The 19522-nt window shown below is 43.7% G+C and overlaps 1 protein-coding gene across 1 annotated transcript; it reads left to right on the forward strand.

The window, feature by feature from the left end:
* The first annotated feature begins 270 nt into the window (after positions 1–270).
* On the forward strand, positions 271–17628 carry stx6 (syntaxin 6). The gene is made up of 8 exons (XM_088599142.1): positions 271–504; positions 4458–4626; positions 5575–5670; positions 7667–7729; positions 8036–8164; positions 8687–8793; positions 10972–11066; positions 12967–17628. The coding sequence occupies exons 1-8, from the start codon at positions 470–472 to the stop codon at positions 13041–13043; spliced, it is 771 nt and encodes a 256-aa protein (XP_088455268.1). The 5' UTR covers positions 271–469; the 3' UTR covers positions 13044–17628.
* Positions 17629–19522: the final 1894 nt, after the last annotated feature.

Consider the following 19522-nt stretch of genomic DNA (forward strand, 5'->3'; position numbering starts at 1 on the left):
GGCAGAAATCATTTTTCGCCCAGTGCTGACACTGCAGTCGTGCTTTCGATTAGAAATGTTTATATCGAAACGTAACGTACTTGTTTCGCTTTCTAATGAGTCTGTTCCATCCGGTCTGTAACCACAAACTTCGCGCTTGCATGATGTTAACGTGACTCACGGCTAACTATCTTTTTTTTTCTCGACTACCCAGGAAGAAACTCTCACAACAACCCCCCCCCCCCCAACGCTGTACTCACAGTCGTGCTAATTCCGCCTCTTCCTTTTAGTCAGCTTTGTGACCTCCGACCCGGCAGTAATTTCAACCAACGATGGAGGAGGAGTGGAGAGAGCTTTAATTGTCTTTATATAAACAGAAAATTCACTGCAAATTCTTCTCGCAAAAATATAAACCGCAGAGCGACCGCTGTCCCTGGTAATCGGAGTATGACGGTACCGAGGCCCTGAACATTTTGTCAACAGGTGCAGGATGTCAATGGAGGACCCGTTTTTCGTGGTGAAGGGGTGAGTTTTGAGCTCTCTGCTCCTGTAACCTAGAACAATGGTGGATTGTTTTCCAATCGAGCCCAGCCAAAGTCTGGGATAACGCAGTCTCTGGGGAGAGACAAGGCGGTGTTGTCGCCTCAGGGTCTCGTTGAAGTCTTACCGTATTTTAGTGTTTTCAATGGCGGTTCTGTATGTTTTGCATACAAGAATGGTGAGCAGGATTGACCGTAAGGTCTGTTACACGTTTTAACATGATTTGTAGAGTAAATGTGATGGGGAACTTGCGTTTTGTTGTAAGACAGCAGCCATCCGCTGAGTCTCACTGCTTCCCCTTACGTTTTAAAATCCGCTTGTGGATTTTGAGACCCGGGCGGATTTGGCCAATGCACGGCTTGGCGTGTAATCTCAATTCAGTTTATTTTTATATAGCGCCTTTCACAGCAAGGTGGCCCCAAGGCGTTTAACAAAGCAAGGGGATGTTTTCTTTTGGTGGCAAAGGGTTTTTCTCTTCTTCAGTTTGCTCTTGTCGAAGCTAGTTCCATCGTCAGAATTGATAGTGTCCCACACCGTTTTCACTTGAGCCCGTAAGTCGTGACGTGCTATTGCAGGGCTGAAGACAGTGTGCTGACAGTGACCGTCCACAACTGCTACCTCAGACTTTTCCCTGGATGGGGAGGAAAGACCCATTGCATCGCATTATGAGTCACTGGTATTTTTTCCATGACGCGCTCCCCTGACCTTTGGCTCCATGAGTGGATTGCTCCAAACTCATGAGTAAACCCGCGGAGGTCGGCGATCATAGTTCTGCTTCACTATCGCCGTGTGCACAAAGACAGATGCCTTGGGAAAACATAAACATTGATTAAACTGCGTGAGTAACTGCTGCAGTTGTTTTTTTTTATATCTGTAAGCTATTTTCTTTTAGGATACATATGGGAGATTAATTTCCCCCATTTAGCACAAAATAGCGCATTAGTTGCTGCTGGCTAAAATACTACCTGAAATATTTAGGTGCCTACTGCGTGATGGACGTTCCATCTATCTAAAATAATCATCTAAACAAAAATGAAGCAAAACTAAACATAAAGATGTATTCCATGCTGAAAAGAGAAGAAAGGAAACAGTGTTTCAGCTGTTGAGCCTTCTTTGGGTATGAGGGCGAGCTAAACGTAATTTACTGTCTCAAAAACTCAAAACAAGACAGTTGTAAGGTATTGTCTCGTAAATAAGCAGCAAGGTAACAGACAATCCAAGACACAAGTCTATCGAGAAGAAAGCCACTAATTCCTGCAGAGGGTTGTGCAGTTTGGAGACTACCCTGGAAGCACAGAGCACAAGGCAGGACTACTGATGGGATGCCAGTCCACCACTGGGCACACAGGAACCATTACACACTCCTTCTGATCCATCTTACCCAGCCAGCATGTCTGGGGTAGGTGGGTGGAAACTGGCACTCACAGAACGAGCCCATATTGAAGTAATTTAATGTTTCAGTGAGATGACCTGATTGATACCATGAGGTTTTAGACTGAAACCAGTCTGTTTGAATTGAGTATGATCTCATTTGTAACTCGCTAAAACCAGGTGTGTGGTTATTTCTGCATGCTGGGGGTTAAATACAGTAGTGGATCTACAGTAGGGGAGGGAGGAGGAATATAGGAGCTTGATTACCAATTTTGTGGAGTGGTATCATCTTAACCATCTCCAGCTTAACACCAGCAAGACCAAAGAAATGATCTTTGACTTTCGAAGGAATAAGTCTCCGCTAAACCCTGTTTCCATCCAGGGTGAGGACATAGAGGGCGTACATTCCTACAAGTACTTAGGGATACACCTGGATGATAAGCTGGAGTGGTCTGGTAACACTGATGCCCTGTACAAGAAAGGTCAGAGCCAACTCTGTTTTCTTAGGAGACTCAGGTCCTTTGGTGTGTGTGGAACACTGCTACACATTTTTTATGAATCAGTGGTGGCTGCGGCCATCTTCTACGCTGTGGTGTGCTGGGGCAGCAGCATCATGACAAAAGATGCAAATAGGCTCAATAAACTCATCAAGAAGGCTGGCACTGTGCTGGGGATGAGCCTTGACCCCATGGAGGTGGTGGCTGAGAGGAGAATGCTGACCAAGCTCACAGCCATCATGAACAACACCTCTCATCCGCTTCATGGGACTGTTACTGGGCAGCGGAGCACATTTAGCAATAGACTGCTCCAGCTACGGTGTTCAAGGGAACGTTTCCGCAGGTCTTTCCTCCCGGAGGCTGTCAGGGTGTATAACGCTGCCCTAGGCTAGGACTTTTAGCCCTTCATTTGCTCCTCTATGGACAGCATGTTTACTCCATTGTACTTTTTGGACAATCAGTCTGTATAAACCTATGCACACTTTGCACATATTTTATTGTTTTTACAGTGACTATGATCAGCACATTTTGCACACCCCTATGTATTTATTTATTTTTATTTATCTTGTTGGTCTTTTGTTTTATAACTATTCTGATGTCTGTTTTGCTTGTCTTGGGCTGGACTGCTGTAACACATCAATTTCCCTACGGGATTAATAAAGTATTATCTATCTATCTTGAACCCAGCTGGTCCAGGAGCACCTCTGTTATCAACTGACCCTTTTAGACCCTTAATAAGGAGTTTATGAAGTGTGCACTAGGATTGTTCACTTATTCCTGGTTGTATATCTTGTCCTGCATGACTTTTGATATCTGTTAATAAGAGTGTTTGAAATGTATCCTTACACTTGTACTGCACTTTTCTGGATACTCCACTCAAAGCTCTTTACACGTAATGGGGACTCCCCTCCACCGCCAATGTGCAGCATCTACCTGCGACGGCAGCAATAGTGTGACAGTATGCTCACCACACACCAGCTCTCAATGGGGAGGAGAACAGAGTGATGAAGCCAGTTCAGAGATGGGGATTATTAGGAAGCGATGATTGATAATTTGGCTGGGGTAATTCCCCTACCCTTCTCGAGAAACACCCTGGGATTTTTAATGACCACGGAGAGTCAGGACCTTGGTTTTGCGTCTCATCCGAAGGATGCCAGCATTTTACAGTATAGTGTCCCCATCACTATATTGGGGAATTAGGACCCACACAAACTGCAGGGTGAGCGTCTCATATTGATCCCATGTGCTGAAATGTGTGATTTATAGCTCTACAAAAAAGAATTGAAAAGACCTCGTTCAGCTTTAAGAGAGAATGGCATCAGTGGGCTCCCTATCATTAGAGCAAATTGTGTTCCCTAGTCCTGCAACCAGCAAATATCAGACATTTGTCTTATTTGGTATCCACTCAGAAATTCAAACATAAGTAAAGGTCAGTAGTTTTTTGTTTTGCTTTCAGGTATCACCATCTTCCAATGGGCCTATTCATTCTGTAGTATTCCCCACAAAATATATTTGGGTTTCCTGCTTCAAGTACTTTCCAGTAAATTGCTTCCTGCATCTTGTAAAAAGAATTTCAGACCTTGATGTGCAGAGGAAGCCTCCAGAGTACATTCTCTACCCACCTCTCTCTGTCCACATCAATAAAGCGTTTAGTCTGGCAGGAACACATTGACACTTTGCTTCAGTGTTGATGTTGCACATATGTAACAGTTTGTGCAGTCCACAGAGGAAGTTTCTTTCCAGCATTACTCCTACTGCACATGTATGAGTACTTGCATGTTCCTGGACTGATCGAAAGGAAGCAGGTCTCACTCCCATTGTATAACTCCTTGATCCATTTCTTAATATTTGATAGGTTTAAGTTGCCAAGTTGTTTATTGGCATACTGTACCCTCGCGTATCTTTTCAAGATTAACTAAGGAAATAGATTTGAAACCTCCGGCATCTGGTGTTGGTTTCTACAAGAAAACTGTGGCTCATGGGTCAACATGAGGTACGAGGTTTCGGAATGCGTTGCCCGCGGCGTACCACACGAGGTTCGAGCTGATGAAGCACACTGTGTGCCGGCAGGGAGGTGCAGAAGGCAGTGAACACGGCTCAGGGGCTGTACCAGCGCTGGACCGAGCTGCTGCAGGAGCCTGGGAGCGCCACCAAGGAGGAGGTGGACTGGACCACCAATGAGCTCCGCAACAGCCTGCGCTCCATCGAGTGGGACTTGGAGGACCTGGACGAAACCATCAATATCCTCTCTCCCAGCCAGTGGCAGGAGGCTGTGGGTGAGAGGGTGGCGGTGCGCGGAAGTGGGTGGGGTTTATGAGCGCCCGAGGGAGGGAGCTTGGCAAGCAATGGTACAGTGAATGAGCTGCACTAGGAGGAATGCACTTTCACGTATAGCTGTGCAAGGTGAATAGTCATGTTGGAGGAGGAGGAGGAGGATTTGTGCTTCAGCTGTCTCGACTGGTTCACGGTGAACTGTGTCCACGCAGGATCCCCTGAATTCTGTTTGTGTGTTGCGGAGTCTTGCTCCAGCTGAAGATTACTTTTGATGGCTGATGACTTGTGAATTAATCGGCTAATGCACAGTTAGAAATAGCTCTTCATCAGAAAGCGCAAAAGACGGCTCTGTCTGATAATGGGGATGGTCTCTAAAGAGCACGAGTGGGCCCAATAACAGGAGACTGGGAAACCCAGATATGAGTGTAGGTTGGGCATTTCTAAAGTGGAGGTCAGCTGATCCAAGAGCTGTGACAGTAAAGTGTGTTATACACTTGTTGTACATAGCCCAGTCCTTGCAGTTTGGTTTAAATGCACACTCGAAGTCAACCACAAAGAGATGGAGTTGCTAATTGGTATGTTACATAATTTCATTAATGCATGTTTTTCAGTGACTGCTTGCCAGGTCCTGTGCTTTAAGTCAGGCTAGTCATATGATTTCTGTGGAATTTGACTAAAGCCATAGCAAACATGCGTGTTTCCTTAATGCCGAATGAACCTTCCGTAGTTGAAGGCGGTTAGTGATGCGTTTCAGATTCCTTGCACATTCTGTTAGGAACATTCCTCTCCTGCTTCACTGTAAACAATGTCCGTTTCACAGACAGTTCCAGGTTAATAACACATTGGAAGGGTGACTAAGCATGATCACAACATGTGTTGTGCCGTGATCTTTTTGTTCCTTAACTGTGGCGTAAGCATCGTGGAATCGAACCCGAGGAAATTCAACCTGGATACAATGGAGTTGACTAAAAGGAAAGCCTTCATCACAGGCACACGACAGACTGTAAAGGTAAGAGGAGACAGTGCAAACCCGCTCTGAGGCTTTTGGGGAAAGCCTAGTTTTTATTGAAAGAGGGCTCAGGTTGTTTCCAATAGTGTGCCTAACCACTTCTTTTCTACAATTGTTATATAATGTAAGAGCTATCACTCCTTTTCAAAGATCACTTGTGAAGCCAGTATTCATCAACAGCACCTTGTGTGGTGTATAATGTGTCAAGAAAGAGTTTGTGTACCTCCCTAGTTTACTGCACACAATTAAGGTGGTAATTAGAATCAGGTAGCTAAATAATGGAGTAACAAGTAAGAACTCCATCTGGAATGTCCTGTCCTGTAGAATGGTCAGACTTTGTAAGTTTAATCTTCATGAAGGTAAGTGGGTACGTGCCATGTCACAATCAAGAGATTTTTCTCTTTTCTGGAGGACCACAGAAAGGAGTAGTTGATGCTCATCAATCTGGTTAGTGTTGTAAAATTACTTCTCAACATTTGGGGGTCCGTCCTTCCACTGTCAGACAGTTTAAAAAAATAAATAATGCAAATATTTTAAAAAATCAAGACCATGGTGACTACCAGGACCGGTTATCCTGCCAAGATCATCCTAAGAGCAACCTAGAAATCAGCTGAGAAATCCCAAAGAACCCCAGAGTAACATTTTAGGATCTGCATGCATCTCTTTCTGTGGCTAATATCAGTGTCTGTGTCTCAGCCATTAGGAACAGACTGAGTGGGAATGGATTTTATGGGAGAATAACCAGGAAGAAACTATGACTCTCTAAAAAGAGCATTGCTGGCCATCTGAAGTGCACTAATAGCAGAACCTCACCCTGACCTTCAGTCATGGTGGTGGAAGTCATTGTCTGGGTCTGCTGTGGTATTTCATGACCTGCATGGCTTGCCATCATTGATGGAGCAAAACAGCCAATTCTGGAGGAGAATGTCATGATACACGTTTGTCAGCTGAAACTGTTTGAGGAGCAGGTCTTGCAGCTCAGCATCCTTAAAACGCAGGTAGATCTATAAGAGAATGGCTGAAAATGACATTTTACGTTTTGCGTTGGCCAATTCAAAGTTCAGACCTAAACCACAGGGAAACATTATGGCATGACTCAGAATCAGGTATTCGAGCAAGGAAACGCCCAAATGTCACGAACTTGTAGCAGTTCAGTAAGGAAAAATTGGATCTAAATTTCTAAAATGCAAGAGACTAATAAGCAGAGGAAACATCTAGTTTAAGTCACTGCTACTCAGGTGCCATTGTTTATTGAATCTAAGGGTTCGAATTATGGTTCACACTCGGACATTTGCTATTGGATTATTTTATTAAACAATCCAAATGCATCTTGTTTTTGTGACATGTTTAATTAGGTTGTCCTCATCTTTCGTTAAGACTTCCATGACTATCTGTTTTAGGTCTATAATGCACAAGAATGTGGGCTGACCTAGGTGGTTCACAGACCTTTTCTCACCACTGTACACCACTGACACCTGGAAACTTTAGTTGGCGTTTAGCAAAGAACATTTTACTTCAGTGGTTTAGCAGTGCTTTTGCCCATTCAGTCCAGAAAGCCTACTGGAAATTATTTTAATGAGCTACTTTTGGTCTCTACACTGTGAACCTTAAGCTGTGATGCCTTAGTGGGTGAAGGTCAGGAAAGTGATTCGCACCAGTGGAAGTATTTTAAGAGATGATGTTCCACTTCCTGTTATGAGCAATTTAGGCTCAGTGTTGCCAAGTGCTTAAGGGCTTTATGATGGTGAAAACTAAGTCCTTCACCTGCGGGTTGTTTTCCCGAGGCTATTGGAGGGTGCAGAAATGACTTGAAATTATTGTACCAGGATTATTCAGTCTTAAAAGAGAAAGTGTGATGCTGGAATTCTTTTAAGTTATTACATGAAAAATGAAAGAACATGATGAAGGATGGATACCCAACTTTGGTTTTTGGTCAGTTTTTGAACTGATGTAATAATCCACCAGACAGACTAAATTTTTTAATGTTGATTTTCAGGAAATGAAAGACCACATGTCCAGCCCAATGGCACAAGCAATGTCTGATCGCAAAAACCGGCAGGTAGGTGATGTACTAGTATATAATTTGGGGTGGTTGTACTCAGAATGGCAAGCCTCATATATCATAAAAAATATGAAGGGATGGTTCTTCAATCAAATCAGATTTTCTGTGTCTGAGGAGGGTAGTGGTATTGAGCACTGTCAGTCTTCATTTGTTTTTCAATTCATAGCAGCGGTACACTGCATTATTATTTGTATTTTTACATCATTGTTTAATCAGTATAATGAATTTTGGAAAATGCTATCTCAGTAGTATAGAATGGGGATTTGACCCAGTGTGGTTTAAGTGTTGTACTCTTGCCCACAGGCTCTGCTGGGAGAAAGTGTGTCCCAGGGACCTGGCTGGCATTCTGGGACAGACAAGTACACAAGGTTGGACCGAGAGCTCCAGTCTGCCAACTCTCAGTTCATAGAGGACCAGCAGGCACAGCAGCAGGTAGGATCAGCATTGTGGAGCAGTGAAGAAAACTAGTTGGTAGTGTTTCTTGTTCTGTTTTTGCTACCAATGAGAAGTCGATGCTCCCAAGTGCAATTAACCCAAGCTGTTCTTTTTAAGCTCCCTTGCAAAGGGAAAGTTTTGGCAAAATTAACAAAATGGTGAAAGCTTAAACCGGGTCTTATTTGGAATTTCTGTAAATCGCTTAAATAAAAAGTTTAGTTAAGTAGATGTGCCACATACATCAGCACAGACACCCTTGTGTCTCTAGTTACGCCACAGTGAATCACAAGATTTCCGCTCGTAAAGTGGCGATACCTTTAATTCATGGTCTGTCTGACACGCCACCAGGAAGGTTTGCTAAAATACGCATTCTTTCTCCCTTGCCGAGAGAAATTGTGTGTTTCAGGACGTTTTGTAATGTGCTGATCCAGTTGATTTTGTCATGACTGGATCTTCAACTAGGCCCTTGCTCTGGTGGGATTCTGACCCCTGTCTTGTGTGCTTGTGTGCCTCTGTCAGCTCATTGTAGAGCAGCAGGACGATCAGCTGGAGCTGGTGTCGGGCAGCGTTGGTGTGCTGAAGAACATGTCACAGAGGATCGGCCAGGAGCTGGACGAGCAGGCTGTGTGAGTAATGCCCCTGGGATTCCCAGGCACTGCAAGGCAGCAGACTGTTGTGCGGTCATCTTCAATATGCAAAACTATGAAACTGTGCAGACTAGTTTGTCAATGTGAAGCAGTGATGCAGCTATCTCAGTACCAGCTGTAGCCAAGATACAGTAGAAACACGTTCCTGCTCCTCCTTGTCCAGACCAGCCTGTTGGGCTATGTAGACTTTAGGGAAGCGGTAGAAAGTGTACTGTTCACTTCATGTTGCTACTTTAGCTTTGCGCCAATCTGGAAGAGAGAAAGTCCATAAGCTACATGTGAGCTATGTGTGTTTCTGAGCCATTTTTGTTTTGATCTATGGCTATTTAAGAAGAGCTGTAGAAAAACAGGCTTGCACCTTTTACATGTAATGTTCAAAACCAATTGCTGTAGAGTCCCTTCCAGAGCCTTCAGCACTCAACCAGGCTTGATGCTGGCAGCTCATGGCCACAGGTAGTCCTCATAGCCCGTGGTTCAGGCCACAGCTTTTTCTAAGCTCTGACCAGAGGCTTTTCCAGGAGGAGTCACTTAAAGGCACACAGACAATGCCTGTTTATTCACTGGAGAAGCAGTATGGTGCCACACACAATTCCCCATGGGATTTCGATGTGCAGCTTTGCCAAAGCCTTTTCATAGTTTTCTCATATCAAGTGGCAGTAGAAACAACATAAAACAAAGTAAGATACAAATAAAAATGCAGATAAAGTTTGCCTTCTCCTGACTCGGGTATATGCTGCGGCAGCTCAGTTTTCCTTGCGATAAGATCAGAGAACGTGCTGTGCAGCTCTGGGAATTGACTCCAGCACTTTCACATGACTGCTGCTCCAGTTCATCTGTAGCTCGTTACACAGGTTATGTAACACCCAGCACACTTGCCATTGTAGTGCTCCAGGGAAATAAATGAGTCCTTCTGAGAAATCCTCAAAAACAAATTAAAATAAACTCAATTAAGATGAAAAGCCATTATACAGATTTACTCTTTGGTGACAAAGACTTTATTTAAATAACTTGTGTGTGGCAGTCCACTTCAAAATCATGAGTACGGAGTGAAATGGATGTCTTAAGCTTGGTGACACTGGGTGGAATTTTACTTTACTTATTTAAATAATAACTCTTAACCCACTTTGTACACAAATACAGGCTTTATGGTATTTTCTCGGTATCTGGTCATTGAGTAAGTATTCCTTCTCTGTATAATAAGATTACATAAATGACTAAGAAAATTAGACGTATTGAGACAAATTTGGAGAGCATTGTGGCCTTAACATATTTACCCTTGATGTTTGCCTGGTGTAGCCGTTCGGAAGAGTGATCGCTGTTCATGAGCGAGACAGCCGCATATGATGTGTATGATGGAATAAGAAAAGATCTGATGGCCAGCTTGTTGAGATTTTTCCTTGTTTTAAGGATCTGGGAACATGCATTGATAAACTAAACTTCTTAGACAACACAGAGCGTGTTTTTACAAGAGCCATGCAAAGATTTTTCTCTCGAGAGGGTTGAGGGGCTTTGATGTAAGCAGACACATCCTAGAGCTGGCCTACACCAGTCTACTAGACATCTCCACTTGGTGTGGGAATCCTGGTGTGAGGGGCTAGAGTCAAGACCTCAAGGATTATCGCCACAGGCAGCAAAATATTTGGTCAGAAACGGAGCCAGCTGAACCATATCTAGACTAGGAGTGTTTACAGGAAAGAATTGTAAATAGTAAATGATCCACTACACTCCCAATTTCAAAAATGACCATCCGGATGATGTTTTAGAGTTCCGAAGGTTATAAAAACATTTTTAAGAAGTCATTTAATCCAAGTGCCATTACTCTTTGAAACTCTGAAATGAGCCCCCTCAGATCATTACATTGACAGCAAATATATGCCTGCAGCTTGAATCTGATGTTTTAATACTGTATGGTATAGTATTTCCACTATATATGCACAATAAAGTAGATTCTAATACTAATGGGGGGGGAGAAAAGCAGATCCTCAATATACAGTGAGTGAATGAGATGTGGTGATGGAATGTATGTTGGTCCATGTAGTAGTTGACTGATTTGGTGTTGAACTCCCTTCATGAGCACAGCTCCTTATGTTGATCTTGCATCTTAAGGGAGGTGGTGTGTGCAGAATGCCACTAATCATTCTGTTCCCTCTCCACCAGGATGCTGGATGACTTTTCACATGAGATGGACAACACCCAGTCCCGACTTGACAACGTCATGAAGAAGCTGGCAAAGGTCTCCCACATGACCAGTGGTAAGTCTGGCCAACATGACACCCCAGAGAGCTTTAAAGGTTGGCAGGCTACTCCTGAGGAAACGGTTGTAGCATTGCTATGGGGCTCTCTGCTGGATACCTGTCTTGTAATGTCTTTCAGCAGAGAAGGTAGCTATCTTTCTGAATTACCACTGTAATGTTTGTGCCCTCACAACCTATTGGGGCTTTGTTGTATATTGAAGGAGGCATCACCTGCTTTGTTTTTCTGTTTTAGGAAAGTTGTATATACAGTATGGTCTTGTTGAAGGTCCTGGTCATTTTTGAATGTGTATCTTTGCATTAGGAAGCAGGATGGCTTTGTTTGCCCAGAAAGTCTGACTGTACAGTTGTCTTTGCTGACAAGCTCACCTTGATATTTCTCAAAGTGGGTTTCTTATCATTTTAGTAGTTACTATTAATGGAGATTATGACGGCAAGATGTTTAGTGCAAGTACCTTTCTGCTTAATTTGGGGGGTTTGGGTTGAATCTTGGAATATGTTGTTTTTTTCCTGTCCTATTGTATCATTATTTCTTCTGCATTACTTAAGGTTTCATTAAAAAGTTCAGATTTTTAACAGGATATAAGGATCTGAATTGCCTTGAGGAGTGAATAACCTACTCCTCTATTTACAGTATGTTGAGAGGCCATCAGCCGGCTGGGCTGGCAACTGGCTCTCTGGTTGGTTTCTTGGTAAAAGTGAGAACACATCCTGCAAGACCTAGCTATGTCAGCGGTTTGGCAGGGTCGGAGAGCGAGAGTGAATACCTTGCTTCTCTTTTTACGCACACGCAGAAAGGGTGCTAAACACTGAATTGGGTGTTACAAAGTGGGTGAAAGGGGAAATTCTCAAGGTGTGAAAATGAACCGGGCCCATGACTAATAAACCAGGGCCGAGTGACAGCCTGCTACCTGGCGTGGAGTGGAAGTGAACAGTAGCTGCTGCAGCAAACCACTTCCTGTTGACAGGCAGGTGTTGAAGTGGGTTTCCTGAGGTTGCCCTGGGGCTTTCAGAGGGGGAAGGAAAGGCGGGGCTTTCTCAAGGTAGCAGCTCCTAATAAGGCATTGTTTTCAAATCCGGGGGCTTGACCTGGGGAAGCGTTCGGTACAGACAGGAAGCATGATGAAATCTTTCCTTTCCAGGAAATCCTGTCACCTTCACAAGTCCTGTCACAGGTTTGTCTTTTTGAGGGTCTGAGGGTTTGTTCTATAAACGTAAAGAGAAATAGAAGCAGTTGATGTGTACTTGGCAATGTTGGCATATGTGCCCTTTTGTTCGTGTGTGTGTTTCTAGTTTTGTGAGAGAGAGTTGGATTGTATATTTTCTCCTTTCCACCTGTGCTTTAAAATTTCATTTCTAATTGACCTTGAAAAACGATCTCTTTTCATAATCTCGTTAAAACCACAGATGCCGAAATCATCGGTGGATAGAAGCATATTTCATTTCTGTTTTTCCTCTTCGTGGCAGTAGTTGGAAGTTTAGACATGGCTGCGGCTTTCTGTCTGGTTATTTTTCTACAATCCATAATCCGTTGGTTTACACGGTAGCATTGTTCTCAGGCCTGTGAGTGGGGAGAGGCCGGCATCCTTCAGCACATCATTCGTGGCCTGTGTCCTAATGGGTCCACTCCAGTGGACTTGCCGGGGAATGACCATTTGCAGCACAAAGCCTGAATGTGTATTTACAGTGTGGTTGACATTTCCAAAGACATTACACTTGTTGGGCCAGTCCAGGTGATTGGACATCAAAGTTTGTCTGAAGGTTGCCATTGTGTTATGAAAGGTCACAACAGCATCTTTAGCACAGAGCTAGCTAGCTAATTGAATAGTTTGAAGATGCCTGAGGTGAACCTACATCAAGCAGTCAAGAGTAACCCCTTCTTTTGCTTTGTGTTTTTCAGATCGGCGCCAGTGGTGCGCTATCGGCATTCTCCTGGCCATCCTGCTAGTAGTGCTAATCCTCTTCTTTGCCCTGTGATCAGCGGGGCGCTGGACCGTACCGTGGGTGAAGGGCGTTTTACAGTGAAGGGCCAGCTGAAGAAACATCCCTCCAGGCTCTCTGCGCTGTAATAGAGAAACTTGCACAGGCCCTGGGGTGCTTTTCAGCTGTCTGATATTTGGTTACCACCAAAGTGTAACACTGAGCTTTTTATTCTTCTTTTATTGTGCTATTTTAATCTTAACAGAATGGATAACAAAGCTAGGAGAAAACAGCCACATGTATAGCGCTGTCTAGTTCAGCTGTAAATACTAAGCCTCTTCTCGTTCCTTGACATAGTCACCCAGCTAACCCAGATATGCCAAGACGTCTGACCACTCCTGGACATGGACAGTCCCATGATAACTGGCGCCTGTGCTCAGCTTTTGACGGAAGTGCTGTATCCTCTTGTGAAGAAATTGAAATTCCCCAAGCATCTCTTCAAGGGCACTTTTCCAGGCGGTTGGGCCTTAAAGAATGGTTCCTTGTTTGAGCTTAGGGGTTTGGTTTTGGTTTCTGCCGGGGTGCCTAAAGAGATTGAAAAGTATTTGATTCAGCCTCAACTGTGTTCAGCTCCCTTTAAGTCTTCTAATGCTGAATTTGGGGATGGAAACTGGTATTTGGGGGGCCTAGTGCAATCCCTATGTTTGAACAGGATTTTCCTGTAAAGAATTATTATGGTGGTACTGTAGCTGGATGGCTGGGTTAAAATCCTAGTTATTTAATAATTTCCTGAAATTGACATGGAAATAACCCTGCAAAGAAGCCTTTTGTTTTTATTATGAGAGGTAAAGCTTTAGGACCTCCTGGCTAAATTAAGTTACTCAGAATCTAAAATGGCAACACATGCATGGACTGTTCCTACATGAGCTCCTCCCTGCAGGCTAGATTAGAGACAGTGAGAGGCAGCCCCTGTTCTGTGGCTGGACCCTCATTCCTGCACCCCTCTCTCTGTAGCTGGGATGATAAGACTGAGCTCGTTAAGTCTGTTAAGAGTGGGCTCTAATCCAATACTTTCCTCTGCCTGGCTTTCGCCCACAATCTGAATTGAAATCCACTCACGTCTTTGTGCTGTTGTGGCACAGTATCTAGTGTCTTAATTGCTTCATTATGGTTTAAAATGAATGGGTGAATAAGTTGGGAATCTCTTTATGCTAGGGAAGCCAGCTCATCTTTGTAGATATCCACCATCGCTAGTCTCATCACTACATCACTGCGGTGTCAAATCTCCAAAAAGCAGTTCTGAGTGATAGCCACTAATGAATTAAAATACATGTCAAACATTGTAGGCGTTGGTACTCCAGGCCTTTGTACTTGTGACAAGTCAAGCAAATCTTTTTCGGCAGTCCTTGTGTCTTTGAGGGGGGTGGGGGGGAAACTTGTTGTCTGTGAGCGTTCTGTTCTTATTCTCGCCCCCTTGTAGGAAGAAAAAACTCACTTGACAGTCTGTACTGAAAAAGGATTTTTAAATAAGGGTGTTTTTAAGAAAATGCCATTCTGCATTAGATGAACCTGGGAGTAATAACTCATTAACTTGCACGTTCTCCCTTTTATGTCACACACTGTGCATTTTAGGAAAGTGACATTGCGATTGTACTGTTCTCGAGTTGGGAGTCTCCGAGCCTTGGCCAATTAAGGCTGTGTGTGGTGCTTGAATTCATTGTCGTTTTCTTTCTGGTTTGTTTTTAGTCAGTCAGATATCAGGAGAAAACAAAGGGACGGTTCACCCAGATTGATTATTTTTGTGTTTATTTCTTTTCCAGTTTTAAAAGCAGGTCTAGTCCTTTCAGTTTTTAGTCTGAATTCAACTCTATAGTTGAACAAGCGGTTTCATAATGGAACTGTGCTCTAGTGGTATGAAAACTGAGATAAAGCAACCTCTGATCTTCAGCGTTTGAAAAAGTGCTGCCATTAATTCAAATTGATCAAAATCCTATGTGGAGATGATTATTGGAAGTGAATGCAACACTTTATGTAATCAATGCATAGAAAGGAGATGTGACCTCTCTGATATTAATCAGTAGCAATAATGTCAGATGCATTCCCTGTCTTTGTGTGTATATTGAGGGAAAATTAAAGACTTTGGTTTGTTTTTTCATGTATGAGTTTAAAGTACTATTTCATGTCTTTTGAATACTGTATTCCAGCCTGTATATACTTCAGCTGTGATTAATGCTGTGTTACGTCACAAAATGTAGTCTTACAGTTGCTGTTTCTATCTGACACACTAAGAGCAAACACAATTTAGCTATTTACCACTTTCTGAGCTTGTTGAACAGTGCTTCCTAGGTGGCCTGTGTACTTCTCTTCTGCAGTATTAAGGGTCACAGCATTATTTGTGGTCCTTACCTCGATATCCGCAGTGTTACAGCCTCCATGTCTACATGGGAAGTGTGTTCTGCAGCCTTGTTTCTTCGCTGCTGTGTCAAATGGGGAGATGTGAGCCACCAGATCAGCAGGCTGTTCTGTGACTGTTCCTTTTTCTTTAAGGTCTTCCCAAGTACATTCAGAGCCCTAAGGCAAAGACCAGTTTGTTGTTCTATCCTGTTAGTGAATACTCTGAAATGTCTTAATGTATTAAGGCTGCCAGGTAGTTCACGGATGGGGACAAGTCTTGGCATTGGTGGTAGTTGAACACTCTGTTCAAAGTCTGGCTTTAAGAGATAATAAGTCTCTTTCCGTCATTATTCTTCTGTTTATTAATATTTTATTTATTGTCATGAATTATCAGATCTTTCCTGCCTTAGCTGGTACTCAACTTAAGTAAAATTTCAATCAGTCCCACTGACAGTGCTTGTTGACAAAACTACTACTACTGCTACAAACCGCACTTTGAGCCCCTTTTGTTGGGAAAAGGTTGTGAGGTGTTGTTGGAGTTGGTGAGGTAGCGCCGGCACCCAGTTCCGTGTGAAAGTACCCTCTTGTCACTGCACTGCTTGAGGAATAGGAGTGGGAGTGTGAACTCCGATGATGGATTTACCAGCTGTTCTGGAAACTTGCAGCGTAGTTGTTAAAAAGACAGGTTGTTGTGCCAGCTTCCTGTTTGAAACCTCTAAGCCATTTCATTTGATTTCTTCTATGCCAGGAAGTCTCTCACGGGTAGCCTCTGTCTCTGGCTAAAGTCACATGAGAACGTTTGTATAGGCAAGCTTTTGTTACAAACTTGACAAAAATTAGATGTCAATGGCTGTTTTTGCCTCCACTGCCACACATGTTGACCCAAAAGTCCCAATGAAATGCTTTGCTGGTTTGTTGTTTCACTTTAGCAGCAGGACCGCAGTCCGGACCCCTCTACAGGGCCATAGGGCCGCTTGTTCCCCTGAGTCCTGTACAGGACCGCAGGCTTCAGTCTCAGACTAAACTAAGAGACATCCAGATGCTAGGCAGAGTCTCATCAGCAATCAAAATCTCATCTTTCTAGTACAAAGATGAGAAAATATCAGTGGCGGTACGATGAGGATAACACATCTTCCACAATCACACCTGTGTCTTTCAGCAGATGGGAGCACATCTAACAATGGAGTGAGTAGCTTGGTTTCATTTTCCCTGTCTTGTGGTGGTGTGACGCTGAGTATTCCAGGGATGACCTGTGGGCTGTCGGTGAGAAAGACCAGGTGCCCTAGAGACCAGTAGGGAATGGACTACGTCTAGGTGAATCCTTTGCAATCGAGAATGTTGCTTCCCAAGACATTTTAGCAGCCGGCATGTAGAATCCACAGCAGTACGCTTCAGTCTTTCCTGCGTTCCACTGCCTGTCTAAACAGTTGAAGCAGTGTTCTGCTACAACACTCAGTGCTTCCTCTGTAACTCACTACCTGGCCAGAAAAGAGTGAAACCACTTCTTTATAAAGGCACATTACAGTCACCTGTTAGGAACAGTATGAGCTAAACGGGCTAAATAACCTTCTGTCATTTGTAACTTCTGTTATTTTAAACCTTGTTGTGTTCAGAACTAACTGTGACAACCCAAATCTTCAATAACCACTGTAACGAAATAACTGTAAACACTTTGTAAGACTTTATTTTTAACCTTGTTTGAAAATGTTTTCCTTTGTGTGCAAATTATTTTTTTTTTTAAAAGTTGAATGGTGTGTGGTCTCTGCATTTCCAGCTTAACACACGTATGCACAATGTGCTTTTTATCAGTGGAAAAAGAACAGTTACAGGGAAAGCTAGGAAATACAGCAGTAACATTGTTGAAGTAGGATAAAGAACTGGACAGATGCAACAATAAATCTTGTGTTTAAAAAGAATGCACTGTAAATGCTAAAACATGTTCTGATAAATTTGGTTTTAAGACGCAAATATGCCATGTTAAAACGGTAATGCACGTAATTGTACAGTCAAACATTTGTCCTGTTGAGCATTTTAAATAGACACTAACTGCGAGCTTGGAAAGAGGCCATGAGGAGGTATGGGAGTGCTTAACTACTGTATGCTACTCTTGTGTGGCGTGTGTAACTGTTGTGCCACTGGAGTCTGTCAACATGATTGCTCGCCTCTGCCAGACTCCCCTGTCATGACTCAAGGACTCTTGTTTGGCTGCCAGGGCCGGAGTTGACCTAAATAAAGCCACTTGCTGCAATTCATACTAATTCACTTCATACAATGTGCAGATGTGAAATGTGTGGTGTCATTTTCCTGGTGGTTTAAGGGGGCAGTGGGGCTGGTTGGTGGGGGAGGGGGTGCCTTCTAATAGGAACATTCTGTTAAGATCATGGGGCCTTTAAAGACCTCCCTCTCCTGGCTTTTCCAGTGCCAGGCCTCAGGGTGCCTTGTGTCCAGCAAAGATTTCAGTACCAATTTTAAACCTGCTCATTCTAGTAGTAATATGAGAAAATATCGGCAGTGATATGATGGGGATAACAGATCTTCTGTAATGTTGGGACTAAGTTTGAGAGTTCAAGTTAAACAAGAAAATTTAAAGATTTGAAATCTACAACATTTACCGAGCACTGAGAACTATATAGCGAATGCTTCTTAAGTAAATTACAGGGTTAGTCAAAATGCTGTCAACAACTATGCTTGCGTTTGAAACCTTTTTTGTAACCCATGTAATTAATTTGTTATAAGCTGTCATAGTTTCTAACAGTTACCTTACAATCCTTCGTTATCTGTGGAGGAGAAAACAAAACTTTAGTAAAATAATTGGCATTTATACTTGTCAACAACATTTTGACTAACCCTGTATTAATGGAAATACATGTCAAGTCTGGTAAGAGCTCGCATATATCCGTGAATCAATAGCTCAATGAGGTGCCTAGTTGGAAAGTCCTGACTTATAGTTTACTTTTGTGACTTTTAGGATTTCAGATTCAGGAGGCTAGATCTGCTGTCTATAATCTTCTCTATAACTAGTTGTAAAAAGGGCTGTTCTGTTTCTGTCCTGTGTGTTGTTAAACCAGGTCCAGCACTGTCCAGTTTACCTTCTGAGCATGCCCCTCGAGGTGCACAGGAGCGGCCAGCCAGGCCGACCGAGGCCCATGAACCATCTGCAGCTAAAAAAAAAACTTTTTTTTTATTTAAAAACAAAAAGGGATCTTTTGAAATGAAACTGAAGAGTAGGGGAATTCTAATGTGGGAAATTTTGCTTAGGATAGCAGAAAACTACCGTTCTGCACTCCTTGATAATTAGTTATGGCAAAGCCAGTCTATGCTTTTGTCTTCTGCGGTTTGAGTTGTAGCAAAACACTCTGCCAGACATTTAGACATCAGACAAGAGTGGGAGCAGCAGTGAGACGCGTGGAGGTAGCCTGGGGGTGAGGCAGCAGGTTTGTGTTGGAACAGCCAGGAGAGCAGAGAGTCAGAGGCGCCCAGATGCAAAGTGGCAGCTCTGTTATCAGACAGAAATAATTGATTCCGCCAGCGCGCTGTAGACTGCTCAATTAGGTGCTCTGAGCTGTCTGAAACCGGAGCGCCGCCGGGGAGAGGGAAAGCAGGAGCAGCCTTTGTAGTCCTCTCTCTTTCGTCTCCACCCGGCCGAAGCGGCGGGTTTACTGCGGACGTGCTGCAGGAGCCGTTGATCAGTGCGACCATGGACCTCGGGGGCCAGAGGAGCACCAGGTCCGCATGTACCCTCACGACCCCATCTGTCAGAACAATGGGGAACGACCCCTCTGTTGTCTGCAGGAGCTGCTCGTCTCTCCCGCTGTGCCTGACCTACACAGGTGGCTTCCAACTTGGACTGTCCCTTCTGCAGCCAGTAGCCATATCACTCTGCAACTCACCACTGGCAACCCACTGAAGCTCAGCAGCTGTGACCTGGTCAGTACCTGGATGGGAGACGTCCTGGGAAAAACTAAGGTTGCTGCTGGAGGAGGTGTTAGTGGGACCAGTATTAGGTGCTCACCCTGCGGTCTGTGTGGGTCCTCATGCCCTAGCACAGTGAGGGGGACACTATACTGTACGAAAGGCACCATTCTTCAGGTGAGACGTAAAACCGAGGTCCCAACTCTGTGGTTATTAAAAAATCCCAGGGA

This window comes from Lepisosteus platostomus, chromosome 11, assembly GCF_059453375.1.
Source record: "Lepisosteus platostomus isolate fLepPlt1 chromosome 11, fLepPlt1.hap1, whole genome shotgun sequence".
In the NCBI taxonomy this organism is placed as follows: Eukaryota; Metazoa; Chordata; class Actinopteri; order Semionotiformes; family Lepisosteidae; genus Lepisosteus; species Lepisosteus platostomus.

What these genes read in the sequence shown, in the direction of transcription:
- stx6 (XM_088599142.1), top strand. Translation starts at nt 470, where the DNA reads ATGTCAATGGAGGACCCGTTTTTCGTGGTGAAGGG. An exon ending in AGGACCTGGACGAAACCATC is followed by an intron (nt 4,627 to 5,574) that starts AATATCCTCTCT and finishes AACTGTGGCGTA; the next exon opens with AGCATCGTGGAATCGAACCC. An exon ending in GGTCTCCCACATGACCAGTG is followed by an intron (nt 11,067 to 12,966) that starts GTAAGTCTGGCC and finishes TGTGTTTTTCAG; the next exon opens with ATCGGCGCCAGTGGTGCGCT.